This window comes from Populus trichocarpa, chromosome 9 (genome assembly GCF_000002775.5).
Source record: "Populus trichocarpa isolate Nisqually-1 chromosome 9, P.trichocarpa_v4.1, whole genome shotgun sequence".
Taxonomy (NCBI): Eukaryota; Viridiplantae; Streptophyta; class Magnoliopsida; order Malpighiales; family Salicaceae; genus Populus; species Populus trichocarpa.
The window spans coordinates 7346429-7362684 of record NC_037293.2 but is presented as its reverse complement, the minus strand read 5'-3'; the positions used below and the strand labels follow the sequence as shown (position 1 = coordinate 7362684).

Sequence of the window (16256 nt, the reverse complement as noted above, 5' to 3'; positions counted from 1 at the left end):
CATCCCAGCCCAAAACTCTAAGCCCAAAATACCCCCCCACCTCTTTTCCGCTTCCATTTCTACAAAAACCTCTCCATTTTTCTCCACAAGCTACCAAAAACCAAACCCCAATCTTTTCTCCCTCCCTCCCCTCACACTCCATCATCCTTCCCTTGCTCACAGTGCTAAGCGGTACGTTTACTGCTCCTCTAATCAATCCCTTTCTCAACATTTTCGCATTCGAATCTTATCAGACCCTACCTAGGGTTTATGGTATTATTATTATTACTAGCACCGATCTTTATTTTTATTAAAAACAGTTTCTCTATTTTTTTTTTAATTTTCCATTCTAACAATCTTGATTTTGATGGGTGTTCGTAGCTTGTTTGGCCGTTTGCTATACTTTATGCTTCCTAAAAAGCGACCTGTTGAAGCAGAAGAAGCACCAGATAACAGCATATCAGATTCATCTTCTTTCAAAAAGAAACGGGTCGATTGCGATTTGGAATCGACTGTCATTTGTAACAAAAAAAGCTGTGTTACTGGTAATTGCAGCAACACCGAAACCGAAACTAACAACCATTGTAAAGAGGAACACTTGATCATGGCACCTGGTGATTCGAACCCGATGGAGATTGACGAGGATCTTCACAGTCGGCAGCTTGCTGTTTATGGAAGGGAGACAATGCGAAGGCTTTTCGGTTCAAATGTTCTCGTTTCCGGGATGCAGGGTCTTGGTGCTGAGATTGGTACAAATGATGAGATTTTTAAATCATTTTTTTTTAATTGATACTGCTTGGGTTTCCTGTTGTGAATTTTTGGATTTTACCGTGAATATATTGCAAAATCCGTCTCCTGTAAACAAAATTGGATTCTGCCTAATCTAACCACAGGCCTAAAAGGTAGCAAAACATGGTGCAGCAAATGAAATAGAGATGGTCAATATAGATTCCTATGGATATGTGTAGTGGCTATAGCTGTATTTCATGTCCCCCTAGGATATAGATAGAGACTTTGCTCTCCAACTTAGTTTGGGTTCTTCACAAGTTCCAACATAAGAAATATAGGGTGCTTTAAAGCATTCGAGACTACTAGGATTAACAAGATTTGATTTGTATATATCATGTGTTGAGTAACAAAGGAAACATAATGTGAAAATCGTGATCAGGAAAGGGAGCTTCCTCTGGCTATTTCTCTTCATAACTTTCCATTTTAGTCCTGTTTGGTGTTTTATCTCAATTTTACATAGAATCAATTGGAGTCATATCAGATGGATAGTCAATTTTTATTAACCTTGCTTTGGGCAGTTTGTATGGTATTATTTTCACTGTGGGAGGGGTAATTATCTAAACCTATGGAAGCCATTACTTGAGTTGACATAGAGCTATTTAAGGAATGCTGTGGTCTTTAATATGGATTGTTCTTGTTGGAGTCAAGCCTTTTGACCCTTCTTTAATGTGTGGTTCTCTTACTACAGCAAAGAACCTCATTCTCGCTGGTGTCAAGTCTGTGACATTGCACGATGAAGAAATAGTGGAGTTGTGGGATTTATCCAGCAACTTTGTCTTTTCAGAGAATGATGTTGGTAAGAACAGGGCCCTAGCGTCTGTTCAGAAGTTGCAAGATCTCAACAATGCAGTCAGCATCTCAACCTTAACTACAGAATTGACAACAGAACAACTTTCTAAGTTCCAGGTACTTCCATGTCTCTCCACATTGATATAATTAGAAGAAAGCTTGTCCACATATATGCGTTGTGACATCTTGACCAATTGGATAATCTTGATCAAAACCTGCCAGTTGCTTAGCAGGTACCTATCAAGATTACTAGCAAATCTTTCTTTCACAAGGAAAAAATGTTATTACAAATGCATGTCTGAATATGCTACTAATTTTGAATGTTTGTGATTATAGTAAATGAAATATCTGAGCAAATCCGTTGTGAATGACTGATTTAGTCAATGCTAGTTGATGTTTGCATTTTAATTAATGCTATTCTAGGTTTTGCCTGTAGTTCTTTTGTGCTACAAACATAACCCTATGAAAGTGAAATCATAGAAACATGTTTTTTTTTTGGTGTATGTGTGTGCGTTCGCATCATATTGTTGGGTGGCCCGCACAACAAGAAATGCCAATTCTTAATGATACCATTGTTTGGTTCAGTGAACTTCCAACATGTTCTGTCCACAAAGGCTCACAAGTGTAATTTTTGTTTACCTCAACCAATAAAATGAAACATAAAATTCATAACTGTTATATAAGATTGTCTCAACTCTCAAAAGCATTAAATGTCCGAAGAAACAATACTTTAAGGGGTGATCAAGAGGACACGAGTGAAGGTTTTGTACACTTTCTGGTACTAAGGATTGCATTCCCCCACCTTTCTGTTGCTTCAATAAAATTCTAAGATTATCTAAATGCTAAAGTGAAAGATTTAGATCTTCATGCAAATACGGGGAGAAAAACCATCTCAGGGCATTATATTTTCAGTGGGCCATCACTGTGTCCAGGGGCAGCAGTGGGCCCCTGGCCCCTCAGAATTTTCAAAATTCTTTATAGTCCCTGTGATTCAGTATATATTTCATACTGGTCCTATAATTTTCTAATTTGGCCCATTCAGAAAATATTGTTTTTTTTTTTCTTCAAAGTCCTATTGTGTCTAAGTTGCCCCCCTAACAATTCTAGTCATCCTCTGCTTCTTTCTCTGGTCTGCTTGAATGCATTGCTTTTCTTTTTGCAGAATACATATGAATTTGCCTATACTGTTTTATGCCACTTGTTATTTTCTGGTGGTGCAGGCTGTTGTATTTACAGATCTCAATCTTGACAAAGCCATTGAGTTTAATGACTACTGCCATAATCACAAGCCTCCTATCTCTTTCATCAAGGCTGAAGTTAGAGGTCTCTTTGGTTCTGTGTTTTGTGACTTTGGACCTGAATTCACAGTGTTTGATGTTGATGGAGAGGATGCACACACTGGTATAATTGCATCTATCAGCAATGATAACCCTGCACTGGTGTCATTTGTTGATGATGAAAGGCTTGAATTTCAAGATGGGGATCTTGTTGTTTTCTCTGAAGTGAAGGGAATGACAGAACTTAATGATGGAAAACCAAGAAAGATTAAAAATACCAGACCATATTCATTTACTCTCGAGGAGGACACCACAAACTTTGCTACCTATGAGAAAGGCGGGATTGTCACACAGGTGAAACAGCCCAAGGTGTTGAATTTTAAGCCATTGAGAGAAGCAATCAAAGATCCTGGTGAATTTCTTTTGAGTGATTTCTCCAAGTTTGACCGTCCACCTCTCTTACACTTGGCATTCCAAGCACTGGACAAGTTTGTGTCCGAGATTGGTCGCTTCCCTGTTGCTGGTTCAGAAGAAGATGCTCAAAAGCTTATATCTCAGGCAACTCACATCAATGAAAACTCAGGAGGTGCGAGGGTGGAGGACATTAATCCAAAACTTCTGCGGCACTTTGCCTTTGGTGCCAGGGCTGTACTGAATCCTATGGCCGCTATGTTTGGTGGTCTGGTGGGACAAGAGGTTGTCAAAGCATGTTCCGGAAAGTTTCATCCTCTCTTTCAGGTTGGTATCAATTTAAAACTTTTTGAATCTTCTTAAGCCTGCTATTCTCTCAAACCAACTTAGGCATACATTAAACTTCAGTTGATGTTCCTCAAGCTTTTTTAATACTTTTAAAGAATTTCATCTATATACTTGGAGTATTTGGACATAAACAAATAGTGGGTACTTGTATATACACACTGTTAAAGGATTTATCTATATACCCAATCGCGTTGACTGGGCCTTTAAATTCAGTTTGATCAGAAGAACTTTTGCGTACTGTCTGGGGTTTCATTACCATAACCTCCTAGCTTGATAAACTTGCCACGTTTAATATATATATATATATATATATATATATATATATAATTTTACTTGCCTTAAATGTGGCTGTTTCCAAAGTTAAGCATCTACTTAATGATTCAACTTTATTGCTTACTGTGGTGACCTGACCTTAACTTTTCTGCTGTAACAGTTCTTTTATTTTGACTCTGTGGAATCACTTCCTACCGCTAATTTGGATCCCAGTAATTTCAAGCCACTAAATAGCCGTTATGATGCACAAATCTCAGTTTTTGGGTCCAAGCTTCAGAAGAAGCTGGAGGATGCTAACTTGTTTGTTGTAGGATCTGGTGCACTTGGCTGTGAATTCTTGAAGAATTTAGCACTGATGGGTGTTTCATGTGGTGAACAAGGGAAGCTGACAATAACTGATGATGATGTGATAGAGAAGAGTAACTTGAGCAGGCAGTTTCTCTTCCGTGATTGGAACATTGGACAGGCGAAATCCACTGTTGCAGCTTCTGCTGCTGCATTAATAAATCCTCATCTCAAGATTGAAGCGCTGCAGAATCGTGTTGGCTCTGAAACAGAGAATGTCTTTGATGATACCTTCTGGGAGAACTTAACTGCTGTTGTGAATGCTTTGGACAATGTCAATGCGAGACTTTATGTTGATCAGAGGTGCTTGTACTTCCAAAAGCCTCTTCTCGAGTCTGGAACCTTAGGTGCCAAATGCAACACTCAGATGGTCATTCCTCACCTGACTGAAAATTATGGCGCTTCAAGGGACCCACCTGAGAAACAAGCACCTATGTGCACTGTGCATTCATTCCCACATAACATTGACCATTGCTTGACATGGGCTCGATCCGAGTTCGAGGGTTTGGTGGAGAAAACCCCAGCAGAAGTGAATGCCTATTTATCAAATCCAGTTGAATATACTAATGCTATGAACAAAGCTGGTGATGCTCAGTCAAGGGACACTCTGGAACATGTTCTTGAGTGCCTTGAGAAGGAAAAATGTGAGACATTCCAGGATTGCATTACATGGGCTCGTTTAAGGTGCTCTCCTTGATTGGGTTTCCAATTCTCTGTATGATAGGACATACCTTGTTCTGTTTCTTGACTTTATGCTCACTTTGTCTTCAGGTTTGAAGATTATTTTGCTGATCGGGTGAAGCAGTTGATTTTCACTTTCCCTGAGGATGCATCAACTAGTACTGGTGCTCCATTCTGGTCTGCCCCCAAGCGATTCCCCCATCCACTTCAGTTCTCAGTTGTAGATCCAAGTCACCTCCATTTTGTCATGGCAGCATCAATATTGCGAGCAGAGACTTTTGGGATCTCAGTTCCTGAGTGGGCGAAGCATCCTAAGATGTTGGCTGAGGCTGTGGAGAAGGTGGTAGTGCCAGAATTTCAGCCAAGAGAAGACGCGAAAATTGAGACAGACGAGAAGGCTACCACCCTGTCTTCTGCATCTGTAGATGATGCAGCGGTAATCAATGAACTTATCAAAAAATTAGAGCAGTGTAGGCAGAAGCTGCCACTTGGGTTCAGGATGACGCCAATTCAATTTGAGAAGGTGATATCTCTTGTTCAATTTATTTAGCATGCATTTTTTGGGCCATCCTGCTGTTGAATCAAGATGTTATCCAACATTTTTTCTTATTAACTTGGCTGAAAATTTTGAAATATTTGCATTAATTGATCAAGGGTAGTGTTTGCTTCATGATGTAGATAGAAATACTTTAAAAAAGAAAATATGTGGCCAAAATATAAGGGGAGTCACTTTTATCAGCCATTCAATATTCATGAGCCAACCGAAATTTAAGTTAACTTCCTTGATTGTGCAGGATGATGATACAAACTACCACATGGATCTGATAGCTGGTCTCGCCAACATGAGAGCAAGAAACTACAGCATTCCTGAGGTTGACAAGCTGAAAGCCAAGTTTATTGCTGGAAGGATCATCCCTGCTATAGCAACCTCCACAGCTATGGCTACTGGTCTTGTGTGCTTGGAGCTGTATAAGGTTCTGGATGGTGGACACAAAGTGGAGGACTACCGCAATACATTTGCCAACCTTGCACTTCCTCTGTTCTCCATGGCCGAGCCTGTCCCACCCAAGGTTATCAAGCATCAGGATATGAGCTGGACAGTTTGGGACAGGTGGATCCTAAAAAACAATCCTACCTTGAGGGAACTTATGCAATGGCTCAAGGATAAGGGTCTTGATGCCTATAGCATTTCACATGGTAGTTGCCTGCTTTACAATAGCATGTTCCCTCGGCATAGAGACAGAATGGACAGGAAGGTGGTTGATCTGGTGAGGGAAGTGGCTAAAGTAGAGTTGCCTGCATATCGTCGCCACTTTGATGTCGTTGTGGCATGCGAGGATGATGAAGGCAATGATGTTGACATTCCTCCTGTATCTATTTACTTCAGTTAGGTTATCTTTGTCCGTTTCCCCAATCAGTAAGTCAGTCTTGAGATTGCTGGACGAGGGGTGGAGTCCCATTAACAGTTAGATTTCATTTCAATGCTGCTGCATCTGTGAGCACACAATATGGATATTTTTCACACAACCGTTTGACATTTCAATAGTATAAACCAAATAGCAACTTCTATTTCAAGATATATGAATACTGAATGCTGTGGAACTCGAGAATGCCATGAGAAAATTTTCTGGTGCTGTTCTCAGGCTATATATGTGCTGTTATTCTCGACCCTACAAAATTTTCTTTGATAAAAGAGATCGACCTGAGGTATTTACATCGTGGATGCAACCGGTCTGCTGAGTTGATGATATTGTTCATTAGAGTTTGAAAGCAAGTTTAGTGAGAGAGACAGGATTTTGTCCTAGACGGACTTGAAGAAGCAATTTTCCTTAGTTGTCGTGTTAACTTCCTTGTCCTGGACAGGACACATGGGCATGTTGCAAGGTGATTATTTTAGGTCTCGCCGCGGATACTGAAAGATATTAGAATTCAAATGCTTTCAAATGACGATGTTAGATATGTAACTTGTGTCCTAAGCTTTCTTTTCCTATAGAGAAGAGGTCCCAACCTGAATTTTTTTTTTGGAGAGTGGGTATCGAGCTATAATTTATTGATATTATTCTCCTGAAAATCTAATATTAGTAACAAATAATGAGGTATAATTACGACTCAAAGTAATTTGCCTTTGCTATCTTATAAAAATGAAATTAATACTGTTAATTTTGTAGCTGGTCTAGTTTGTTAGCGTTTGGTGAGATGGGTGAAAATGCCTGTTCATTTTCTTAATATCATGAGTTAAAATATTGAGAATATCCAATAAAAAAAAGCTGCTATTGTTATTCAAAGATTATGTCTACGAGGGTGTCATTGTAAAGTCACCTCACCATTTATCTTCTTTATTGCAATGAAAGAAGTGGGTTTGGTGTGGGATAAAAATTCACTTATTTGGAAGCTTCACGCAGAAATAGACCAGTGGGGCTTGTGGTGGGTTACAACGAGAATATAGCAAAATTTATTTTTATATATTAATATATTTAAATGATAAAAATATAAATAAATTTTAGCCAACTCTATTTATTACACAATACCAAAGCAGAGTCGAGAGAGGGTAACAAATACTGCTTTGATAGTCTCTAGAACTAGAATTTCTTTTACCGCCGTAAGAAGTAGGAAAAAGAAAAAGAGTACAAGTACACTTTTCCTTTTTTTCTTTTTAAATAAACGAACTGTAAAAGCTTCAAGTATATCACTATTAAAGAGAATAATTAAGCATTTTACTAATAATCTTTTATTTTGTTTTTTTTTTAATTTCATGCTCGCGGCGCCGTCAATCCGGTTCATGCACATAAAAATTAAATAAATTCACCTATGAAATTATGTTAATTGCTAGCTATTTATATCGAAATTCATTACATCTTAAATACATGCAATTCCTTTAATTCAAATAAAAAGTGTCCGTAAGCATAATTTCGCGGCCGAGAGTTTCTATCCCATACAAACGAAATACAACAAAACAACCACGAAAACGACATCATCACCCCCGAAAACCCCAATAAAACGGCAACGACTAAACCATCAACCCCAAATCACACGATTCAAATAATTTACCTCTCACCAGTCATTCCCCAACACGAACACACCAACCTTTCTCTCAACCTGACTTATCTTACTCCCCTCTCTCTTCACACCAAAACACACCTCCTCTCTCTCTTCAACATAGAGAGAGAAAATCATGACAGTACCACACGCACCCCGACCTTGCCAAAGCCGGACAGCCCTTGACCCCTCCTGCCCCTAAACCCTAAAACACACAAATCCACAAATACCCTTCACTCAATATTCTTCCTCAATAAAGCAAATCACTCTCTCTCTCTCGATTCCTCTCCATTCTTCCTCTCTTAGATTCCATTCTTTCCTTAATTAAGTCCTAACCGGTATGTTTCTTTCTCTATCTTCACGAATCCATTGATCCATTTCTTTATCTTACAATCATGTTGATGTTAGGTTTAGGATTAGGGTTTATGATTTCGGTACCGATCTTTGTTGCGACTGTAATCGCTAACAACAGCTTATCTTTGATTTCGATTGTGATGATTTGTGGCTTGTTTGGCAGTTTACTGTACTTTATGCTTCCTAAAAGGCTACCAGTTGAAGCTGTGTTGGTAGAAGGAGAAGGAAGTGAAAACAACATAGCAAAAGATTCGTCATCGGTCTTTAAGAAGCATCGGGTCGATTGTTATTTGGAATCGACCGCCGCCAATAGTAATAAGAAAACTAGTAGCGTTATTGGTAATTGCAGTGATATTAGTAGAGAGAGTGGTGGTGCTGAAGAGAAGGTGAGTATGGCGCTTGGTGATTCAAATCCATCGGAGATTGATGAGGATCTTCATAGCCGGCAGCTTGCTGTTTACGGTAGGGAGACGATGCGGAGGCTCTTTGCTTCTAATGTTCTCGTTTCTGGGATGCAAGGACTTGGTGTTGAGATTGGTATGGTTCTTTAATTATTTTTCAGTTTCTTGTAATTTTTCTTAATCCTGTTATTTTTTAATTTCTGGTTTAATTTTTTTCGGTGATTTTCTGGATCTTGTTGTGGATTATTTTTTTGTTGTTGATGGTGAATGTTTTGGGAGCAAATGATGATTAGATTTTGAACTTTTAATTCTCTGTAGTTAAAGGTGATCAGATTTCAGTTACTGTGGCTAGATATTTGCTTCTAAGCTTGATTTGTGTTGGTTTAATTAGTGAGCTCTTTAAGATCATGAGTCAGGCAGCTTCTAGGCTAATTTGGTATTTTTGTTGCTGTTTATGGATTTATTGTTTTGTTTTCTGTTGAAGAAACGTTGGAAATGGAATGCTGAATTTGTGCTTATGAAAGAGAGGGCTATCCGCAAGCTATTTGTCTTCGTTTCTTCTTCTTTTTTGTTTCTTAAGTTATCTCAATTTCTCCCTGTTCAATTCGAACTACATCAGTTGAATGGAAGCCTGCTTATTAATCTTGTTTTTGGCAGTTTGTTGTAGTTGGATTTCTTTTTGCTGCAGCTTTTTTTTTTTAACATCCTTGCATGTGTTTAAATAATGTAATGTTTTAAATTTTCTTTAACTCTTGTTGCTGTTGGTGTCAAGTTTTTGTAAATGTTTCTCTTTCTAATGCGTGTGTTTTGTTTTACTTGCTGCAGCTAAAAACCTTGTTCTTGCTGGTGTCAAGTCCGTAACATTGCATGATGAAGGGGTGGTGGAGCTGTGGGATTTATCCAGCAACTTTGTTTTCTCAGAAAATGATGTTGGCACTAATAGAGCCCTTGCTTCTGTTCAGAAGTTGCAGGAACTCAACAATGCAGTGGTCATCTCTACTTTAACTACAAAATTGACAAAAGAGCATCTTTCCAAGTTCCAGGTACTTCCTTCTCGGTGGATTTCTCTTGATTAGTTTATTTGAAGGATTCATTTGCTACAAGTGAATTATAACATCTTGAGCTGGATATTCTTGATTACACTCCTATTTGTGTGGTAGGTACCTTATCATGATTACAAGCTTTTTCTATGAAAAGCAAAGCAAATGCAAAAGTTACTATAGAATCTCATATGGATACTTTGTGGAATACTCCTGTTTATATTTATATGTGCAACATCATGAACAAATCCATTGTGAGCAACTGGTTTTATTTAGTTACAAATATGGCTGTTAATGCTAATTCGGATTTACAGTATTGAGGTACATGATTTTTTGGTAGAGCCTGTATTGATTTTATTTTACTGGCACATATGAATATTCTGGAGCAGATGTGGAGCTCGGGGAGCTGCGATTGATTTTAGAAATGCTGCTTTTGGAATATGAAGTAATATTTCTTATAACTAGGTTGTCCAGGATTCGTGGGAAAGAATCTGGTCTTTTATAGGGTCATGTTAAACATCGTCTGAAACTGTGATATGCTACTAAATCCTAAGCTTCATTCAATTCTCCTTGTGAGCTGTATGGTGGGCTGACTTGTAAATTGTATTGCTGCTGAAAATCTCATGTAAAGGTCCAATAAGAGTCTTAAAATGCTGAGCACTAGTGGCTGAAGAGAAAAGTTGAGAAAGTAAAGAGACAATGGCTAGACAATTGATTCTTCAGTAACATTCTTTATCTAGATGAAACTCCAAAGCTGTTAAATTTAAGAAGAATACAAAGAGTGAATAGAAGGATATGGGAGTAGCCTTTTCTATGTCCCCCCAATGTTATCTTGCGACATTGCTAGAAAGGCCATCTAATGAATACATTTTCAATTTAATGAAATTTCAACAGGTTTGTATCCTTGAATGTTTTGGTAAGTGTGGTGTGCTTCTCTTCCTTTACTTATGATTGAGAACCCACATTTTATCTTCTAAATGAAATTTCTGGGAGAAAGTTACATGAAAGCATGAAGCAGAGGATGGGAGAAAGCTACACAATCAAGGAATCACTTATGCTTGTTTTTGTTAGGATCATGTTGCTTCCAGCATTTTCTGCTGTGAACTCTAGTTTTATCTGAAAAACAGTTAAACAAGAGATTGTGATTTCATTGTTTTCATTTTTTTTTTTGCGAAATGAGTCTGAATTGCTGTATCATATGGAAGGAAATTATCATGGAAACAAATGCTTGCTTTTTAGTGTGTTGAGCATTTCAATGCTGTCTCTCACTTTTGTGTTCATGAACACGTTACCTTATCATTATATATATTTTATTATATCCACCTTTTTTCCCCTGGTGATGCAGGCTGTTGTGTTTACTGATGTCACTTTTGAGAAAGCCATCGAGTTCAACGACTATTGCCATGATCATAAGCCTCCTATTTCTTTCATCAAGGCTGAAGTAAGAGGCCTTTTTGGTTCCATTTTTTGCGACTTTGGACCTGAATTCACCGTGTTTGATGTTGATGGAGAGGAACCACACACGGGCATAGTTGCATCCATCAGCAATGACAACCCTGCATTAGTGTCATGCGTTGATGATGAAAGGCTTGAGTTTCAAGATGGGGATCTTGTTGCTTTCTCCGAAGTTAAGGGAATGACAGAACTAAATGATGGAAAACCTAGAAAGATTAAAAACGCCAGAGCATATTCATTTTTTCTTGAGGAGGACACCTCTGACTTTGGTATCTATGAGAAAGGTGGCATTGTTACACAGGTAAAAGAGCCGAAGGTGTTGAACTTTAAGACTTTGAGGGAAGCGATTAAAGATCCTGGTGATTTTCTTTTGAGTGATTTCTCAAAGTTTGATCGCCCACCTCTCCTACACTTGGCATTTCAAGCTCTGGACAAGTTTGTGTCTGAGATGGGTCGCCTCCCTGTTGCTGGTTCAGAAGAGGATGCTCAGAAGCTTGTGTCTCTTGCCAGTCTCATCAATGAAAACTCTGGAGATGGTAGGGTTGAAGACATCAATCCAAAACTTCTGCGACATTTTGCCTTTGGTGCCAGGGCTGTACTGAATCCTATGGCTGCTATGTTTGGTGGTATTGTGGGACAAGAGGTTGTCAAAGCATGTTCTGGAAAGTTTCATCCCCTGTTTCAGGTGGGTACCAGCTCTAGATTTGTTGAGTATTGGTAGACCTCTAAAGCCTTTTGGAGCCTCTGTCTCCCTCTCTCTTTCAAGAACTTTTTTTAACCATAATTGTCTGGACATAAACACACAATGGGTTCTCATTTGTGCATAAGCATCCACTCATGCACTTAGATTGTTAGGCCTGAAATTTTAGCTGTTCATAAGAGCCTTTTACTGCTGAGTTTCATCTATTAATCAGAATAATCTATTAATATCACTTCCTGGTTCAATAAGGCAGCTCTGTTCCACTCATTTAATCTCGTGTGTAGCACACAACTGGGTCCTTCAGTGTCTTCTGTTATCAATGCAATTAGGTTTCTTGTTGTGTAAGCTAATCCTGCTTTTCCTGCTGTCACAGTTCTTTTATTTTGATTCTGTGGAATCACTTCCCACAGCTAATTTGGATCCCAGTGAATTCATGCCATTAAACAGCCGTTATGATGCTCAAATTTCTGTTTTTGGATCCAATCTTCAGAAGAAACTGGAGGGTGCCAATTTGTTTGTAGTAGGATCTGGTGCTCTAGGCTGTGAATTCTTGAAGAACTTAGCGCTGATGGGTGTTTCATGTGGTGAACAAGGAAAGCTGACAATAACTGATGATGATGTAATAGAGAAGAGTAATTTGAGCAGGCAGTTTCTCTTCCGTGACTGGAATATTGGACAGGCCAAATCCACAGTCGCTGCTTCAGCTGCTGCATTAATAAATCCTCATCTCAAGATTGAAGCGCTGCAGAATCGTGTTGGCTCTGAAACAGAGAATGTCTTTGATGATACCTTCTGGGAGAACTTAACCGCTGTTGTGAATGCTTTGGACAATGTCAATGCGAGACTTTATGTTGATCAGAGGTGCTTGTACTTCCAAAAGCCTCTTCTCGAGTCTGGAACCTTAGGTGCCAAATGCAACACTCAGATGGTCATTCCTCACCTAACTGAAAACTACGGTGCTTCTAGGGACCCACCTGAGAAACAAGCTCCGATGTGCACCGTGCACTCCTTCCCGCACAACATTGACCATTGCTTGACATGGGCTCGATCGGAGTTTGAGGGTTTGGTGGAGAAAACGCCTGCAGAAGTGAATGCCTATCTATCAAATCCAGTTGAATATACTAATGCTATGATAAAAGCTGGTGATGCCCAGTCAAGGGATATCTTGGAACATGTTCTTGAGTGCCTCGAGAAGGAAAAATGCGAGACATTACAGGATTGCATTTCATGGGCTCGTTTAAAGTACTTCCTCTGATGAGATCTCTTATTATCTTGTAATGGGCTTGTCCTTTCCAATATCTGACTGTATACATAATTTGAATTCAGGTTTGAAGATTACTTCTCTGACCGTGTGAAGCAGTTGATTTACACATTTCCTGAAGATGCATCAACTAGTACCGGGGTTCCATTTTGGTCAGCCCCAAAGCGATTCCCTCATCCACTCCAGTTCTCAACTACAGATCTTAGCCACCTTCATTTTGTAATGGCTGCATCAGTACTACGAGCAGAAACTTTTGGGATCCCAGTTCCTGACTGGATCAGGAATCCTAAGATGGTAGCTGAAGCTGTTGACAAGGTGATTGTGCCGGACTTTCAGCCAAGGGAAGGTGTGAAGATTGAGACAGATGAGAAGGCTACTAATTTGTCTAATGCATCTGTGGATGATGCAGCAATAATCAATGAACTAATTAGGAAATTAGAGCTGTGCAGGGAGAACCTGCCTGCGGGGTTCAGGATGAAGCCAATTCAGTTTGAGAAGGTTATCTTTCGTCAACTTCCTTTTAGCAATATTTTTATCACGCATTTCTTTGGGCCGCCCAATCGTGGGATTAGATCTAGATTGATAATGTATACTTGCTCTGTCATTATCGCTGAAGATCTTAAAGCTTGTATATAAATCTGTCAAGAGTCTTGTCAATTTTGTTCCTTATTTAGGTGGTGAGACTTGGAGTGTTAACTTGCATGTCGGCCAAATATGGGGCATTTATGCTGTTATCTATTTTATATCCTTGATGCCATCCATGTTTGAACCCATCTTACCTCTTTAGTAACTTGTATTTCTGTACATGTGCAGGATGATGATACAAACTACCATATGGATTTGATAGCTGGGCTTGCCAACATGAGAGCTAGAAACTACAGTATTCCTGAGGTTGACAAACTGAAAGCGAAGTTTATTGCTGGAAGGATCATCCCTGCTATCGCAACCTCCACAGCTATGGCCACTGGTCTTGTGTGCCTGGAGCTGTACAAGGTTCTGGATGGTGGACACAAAGTGGAGGACTACCGCAATACATTTGCCAACCTTGCACTTCCTCTGTTCTCCATGGCCGAGCCTGTCCCACCCAAGGTTATCAAGCATCAGGATATGAGCTGGACAGTCTGGGACAGGTGGACCCTGAAAAACAATCCTACCTTAAGGGAACTTCTGCAATGGTTTACAGACAAGGGGTTGAGTGCTTACAGCATTTCATTTGGTAGCTGCCTGCTCTACAATAGCATGTTCCCTCGGCACAGGGAGAGAATGGACAGGAAGGTGGTTGATCTGGTGAGGGAAGTGGCCAAAGTTGAATTGCCTGCTTATCGCCGCCACTTCGATGTTGTCGTGGCATGCGATGATGATGAGGGCAATGATGTTGACATCCCTACAGTATCCATTTACTTCCGTTAGGTTTCCCTAAATGATGACAAGTGTGTACACAGGTATCTCTCATTGCAGTGTTTGTGCACACAAGATGAACATTTAGAAAATAGTTTCAAAATTCCATATATGAAATGGGAAGTGTACTTTTAATGAGAATGTCCGTTATGCTGATTTATTGCTTTTCGGGGTTACGATGAAACCAGACTGGGAATCAAGTATTCAGTGGATTTTTGAATTACCATTACACGATGGCATGTTTTTATTTTAGGTGTTTATGAGTGTTGGAGCTGCTGTTTATTGAAGTATTTTTTTGAAAATATATTAAAATACTTTTTTATTTTTTAAAAAATTATATATAAAAAATAATTTTATACAAATTTTTTAATGGAAAATATTTTATAGTGTGTTAAAAATAATTGTGAAAAGGGTTTTTATTATCAAAATTACTAAGGACACATGAAAAGAAGATATATTTGTGAATTTTATATGTCAATATATATATATTTCTGATTGTCTAATAGTCCACATTTCTCGTGAGTTTGATAAATATCATCTTCATCTGGAAGCCTTTAAGAAGAGATATTAAGAAATATATCAGTTGGTATGAAATCATAATGTTAATCAAACTTAGTGAATACAATGCCATATTTGCATCTACAACCATCTTGACTTGGCTTTTACATGGATAAAGGGCATGCATGTCAACATCTTCCATCTCTTTTTCCACACACCAAATGTTTATTCAATCACACAACGCAGGAGTCAGTGTACACGATCAAACACCTTTTTTTTTTTTGGCAAACTTTGAAGAAGAAGATTTGTTTCTAATATTAAAATAATCTGTAAGTGAGATTTGAGAATCAAATAAATTTGCAAGGGGTAATATTTATTAAATAAAAGCGAGGGACCGGCAGAGTTAAAAAGAATATTTAAAACAATTAATAAAAATAAATAACAATTCAAAAGCTACATATTGTTGCTTTTAAAAGTAGCTGTAAAACCATGCGTGAAATAGGCTGTGATGTTTGACTCTTAATGACCTACTGAACACTCCAAGATTTTGCTTTGGGATGAAAAGCTACGTAAGCTTAAAAAAAGTCAAGAGCCGTGATTCCCCAAACGAGCACTAGCACTCTTTGGAGTTGTTCTTTATGTTCAGCTAACACAGCATGAGCTCCGTTCTTCTTGGATTTTTCTTGTTGGCTATCATTCATAGGTCACAAACTGGGGCTCTGGCTTTAGTTTTAAATTTGCGAGAGAGAAGAAAAGAGAGGGGGTTGAAGAGAATGACTGCTGTCGTATCTGTTTTAATAAGAACAAGCCACTGATATAATTTAAACATCAGAGGTTCGCCTATATGAATGCAGAAGCCAAGAACCTAATAAAATCTCCCCGCATATGTTTTATTTTGTTAATTGGTGCTATAATTTCTCATAATAGCTAGCCAAGTAAGCAGTAATAAATGTCTACAGCACAAGAATGTATTCTAATCTTGTTCCTCTGGTGATGCCAATTGTATGAATATTTAATATTTCAATTCGGTCCTCATTATTCTTATGTTATATGTGATATTTACATAGAAGGTCCAGCTATGGACTTCCTCCTTGTTACAGTCAGCGGGAGACACCTAGCCACAAACTTGCATCAAATGATGAATGGACCAGAATCATAACACAATTGACTGGATACTCTCTGGTTATGGCTGACAGACAAAACTGTTGGTCCTTCCCAGCT

General features: G+C 38.7%; 2 protein-coding genes across 3 annotated transcripts; both read left to right on the top strand.

The window, feature by feature from the left end:
- The first annotated feature begins 81 nt into the window (after positions 1–81).
- Positions 82–6467, top strand: LOC7474993 (ubiquitin-activating enzyme E1 1). 2 transcript variants are annotated; one of them, XM_052455881.1, is made up of 7 exons: positions 82–252; positions 361–728; positions 1457–1674; positions 2778–3572; positions 4027–4895; positions 4983–5415; positions 5687–6467. In XM_052455881.1, exons 2-7 carry the CDS (start codon positions 386–388, stop codon positions 6281–6283), a joined length of 3255 nt encoding a protein of 1084 aa, XP_052311841.1. In that variant the 5' UTR covers positions 82–252; positions 361–385; the 3' UTR covers positions 6284–6467. The 2 variants fall into 2 exon arrangements, with proteins under 2 accessions (XP_052311841.1, XP_024463859.1); XM_024608091.2 differs by lacking the exon at positions 82–252 and having other exon boundaries at positions 347–728.
- A 1487-nt stretch (positions 6468–7954) lies between these two features.
- On the top strand, positions 7955–14784 carry LOC7474995 (ubiquitin-activating enzyme E1 1). Its single transcript, XM_002313196.4, has 7 exons — positions 7955–8266; positions 8446–8819; positions 9509–9726; positions 11069–11863; positions 12252–13120; positions 13205–13637; positions 13953–14784. The coding sequence occupies exons 2-7, from the start codon at positions 8459–8461 to the stop codon at positions 14547–14549; spliced, it is 3273 nt and encodes a 1090-aa protein (XP_002313232.3). The 5' UTR covers positions 7955–8266; positions 8446–8458; the 3' UTR covers positions 14550–14784.
- Positions 14785–16256: the final 1472 nt, after the last annotated feature.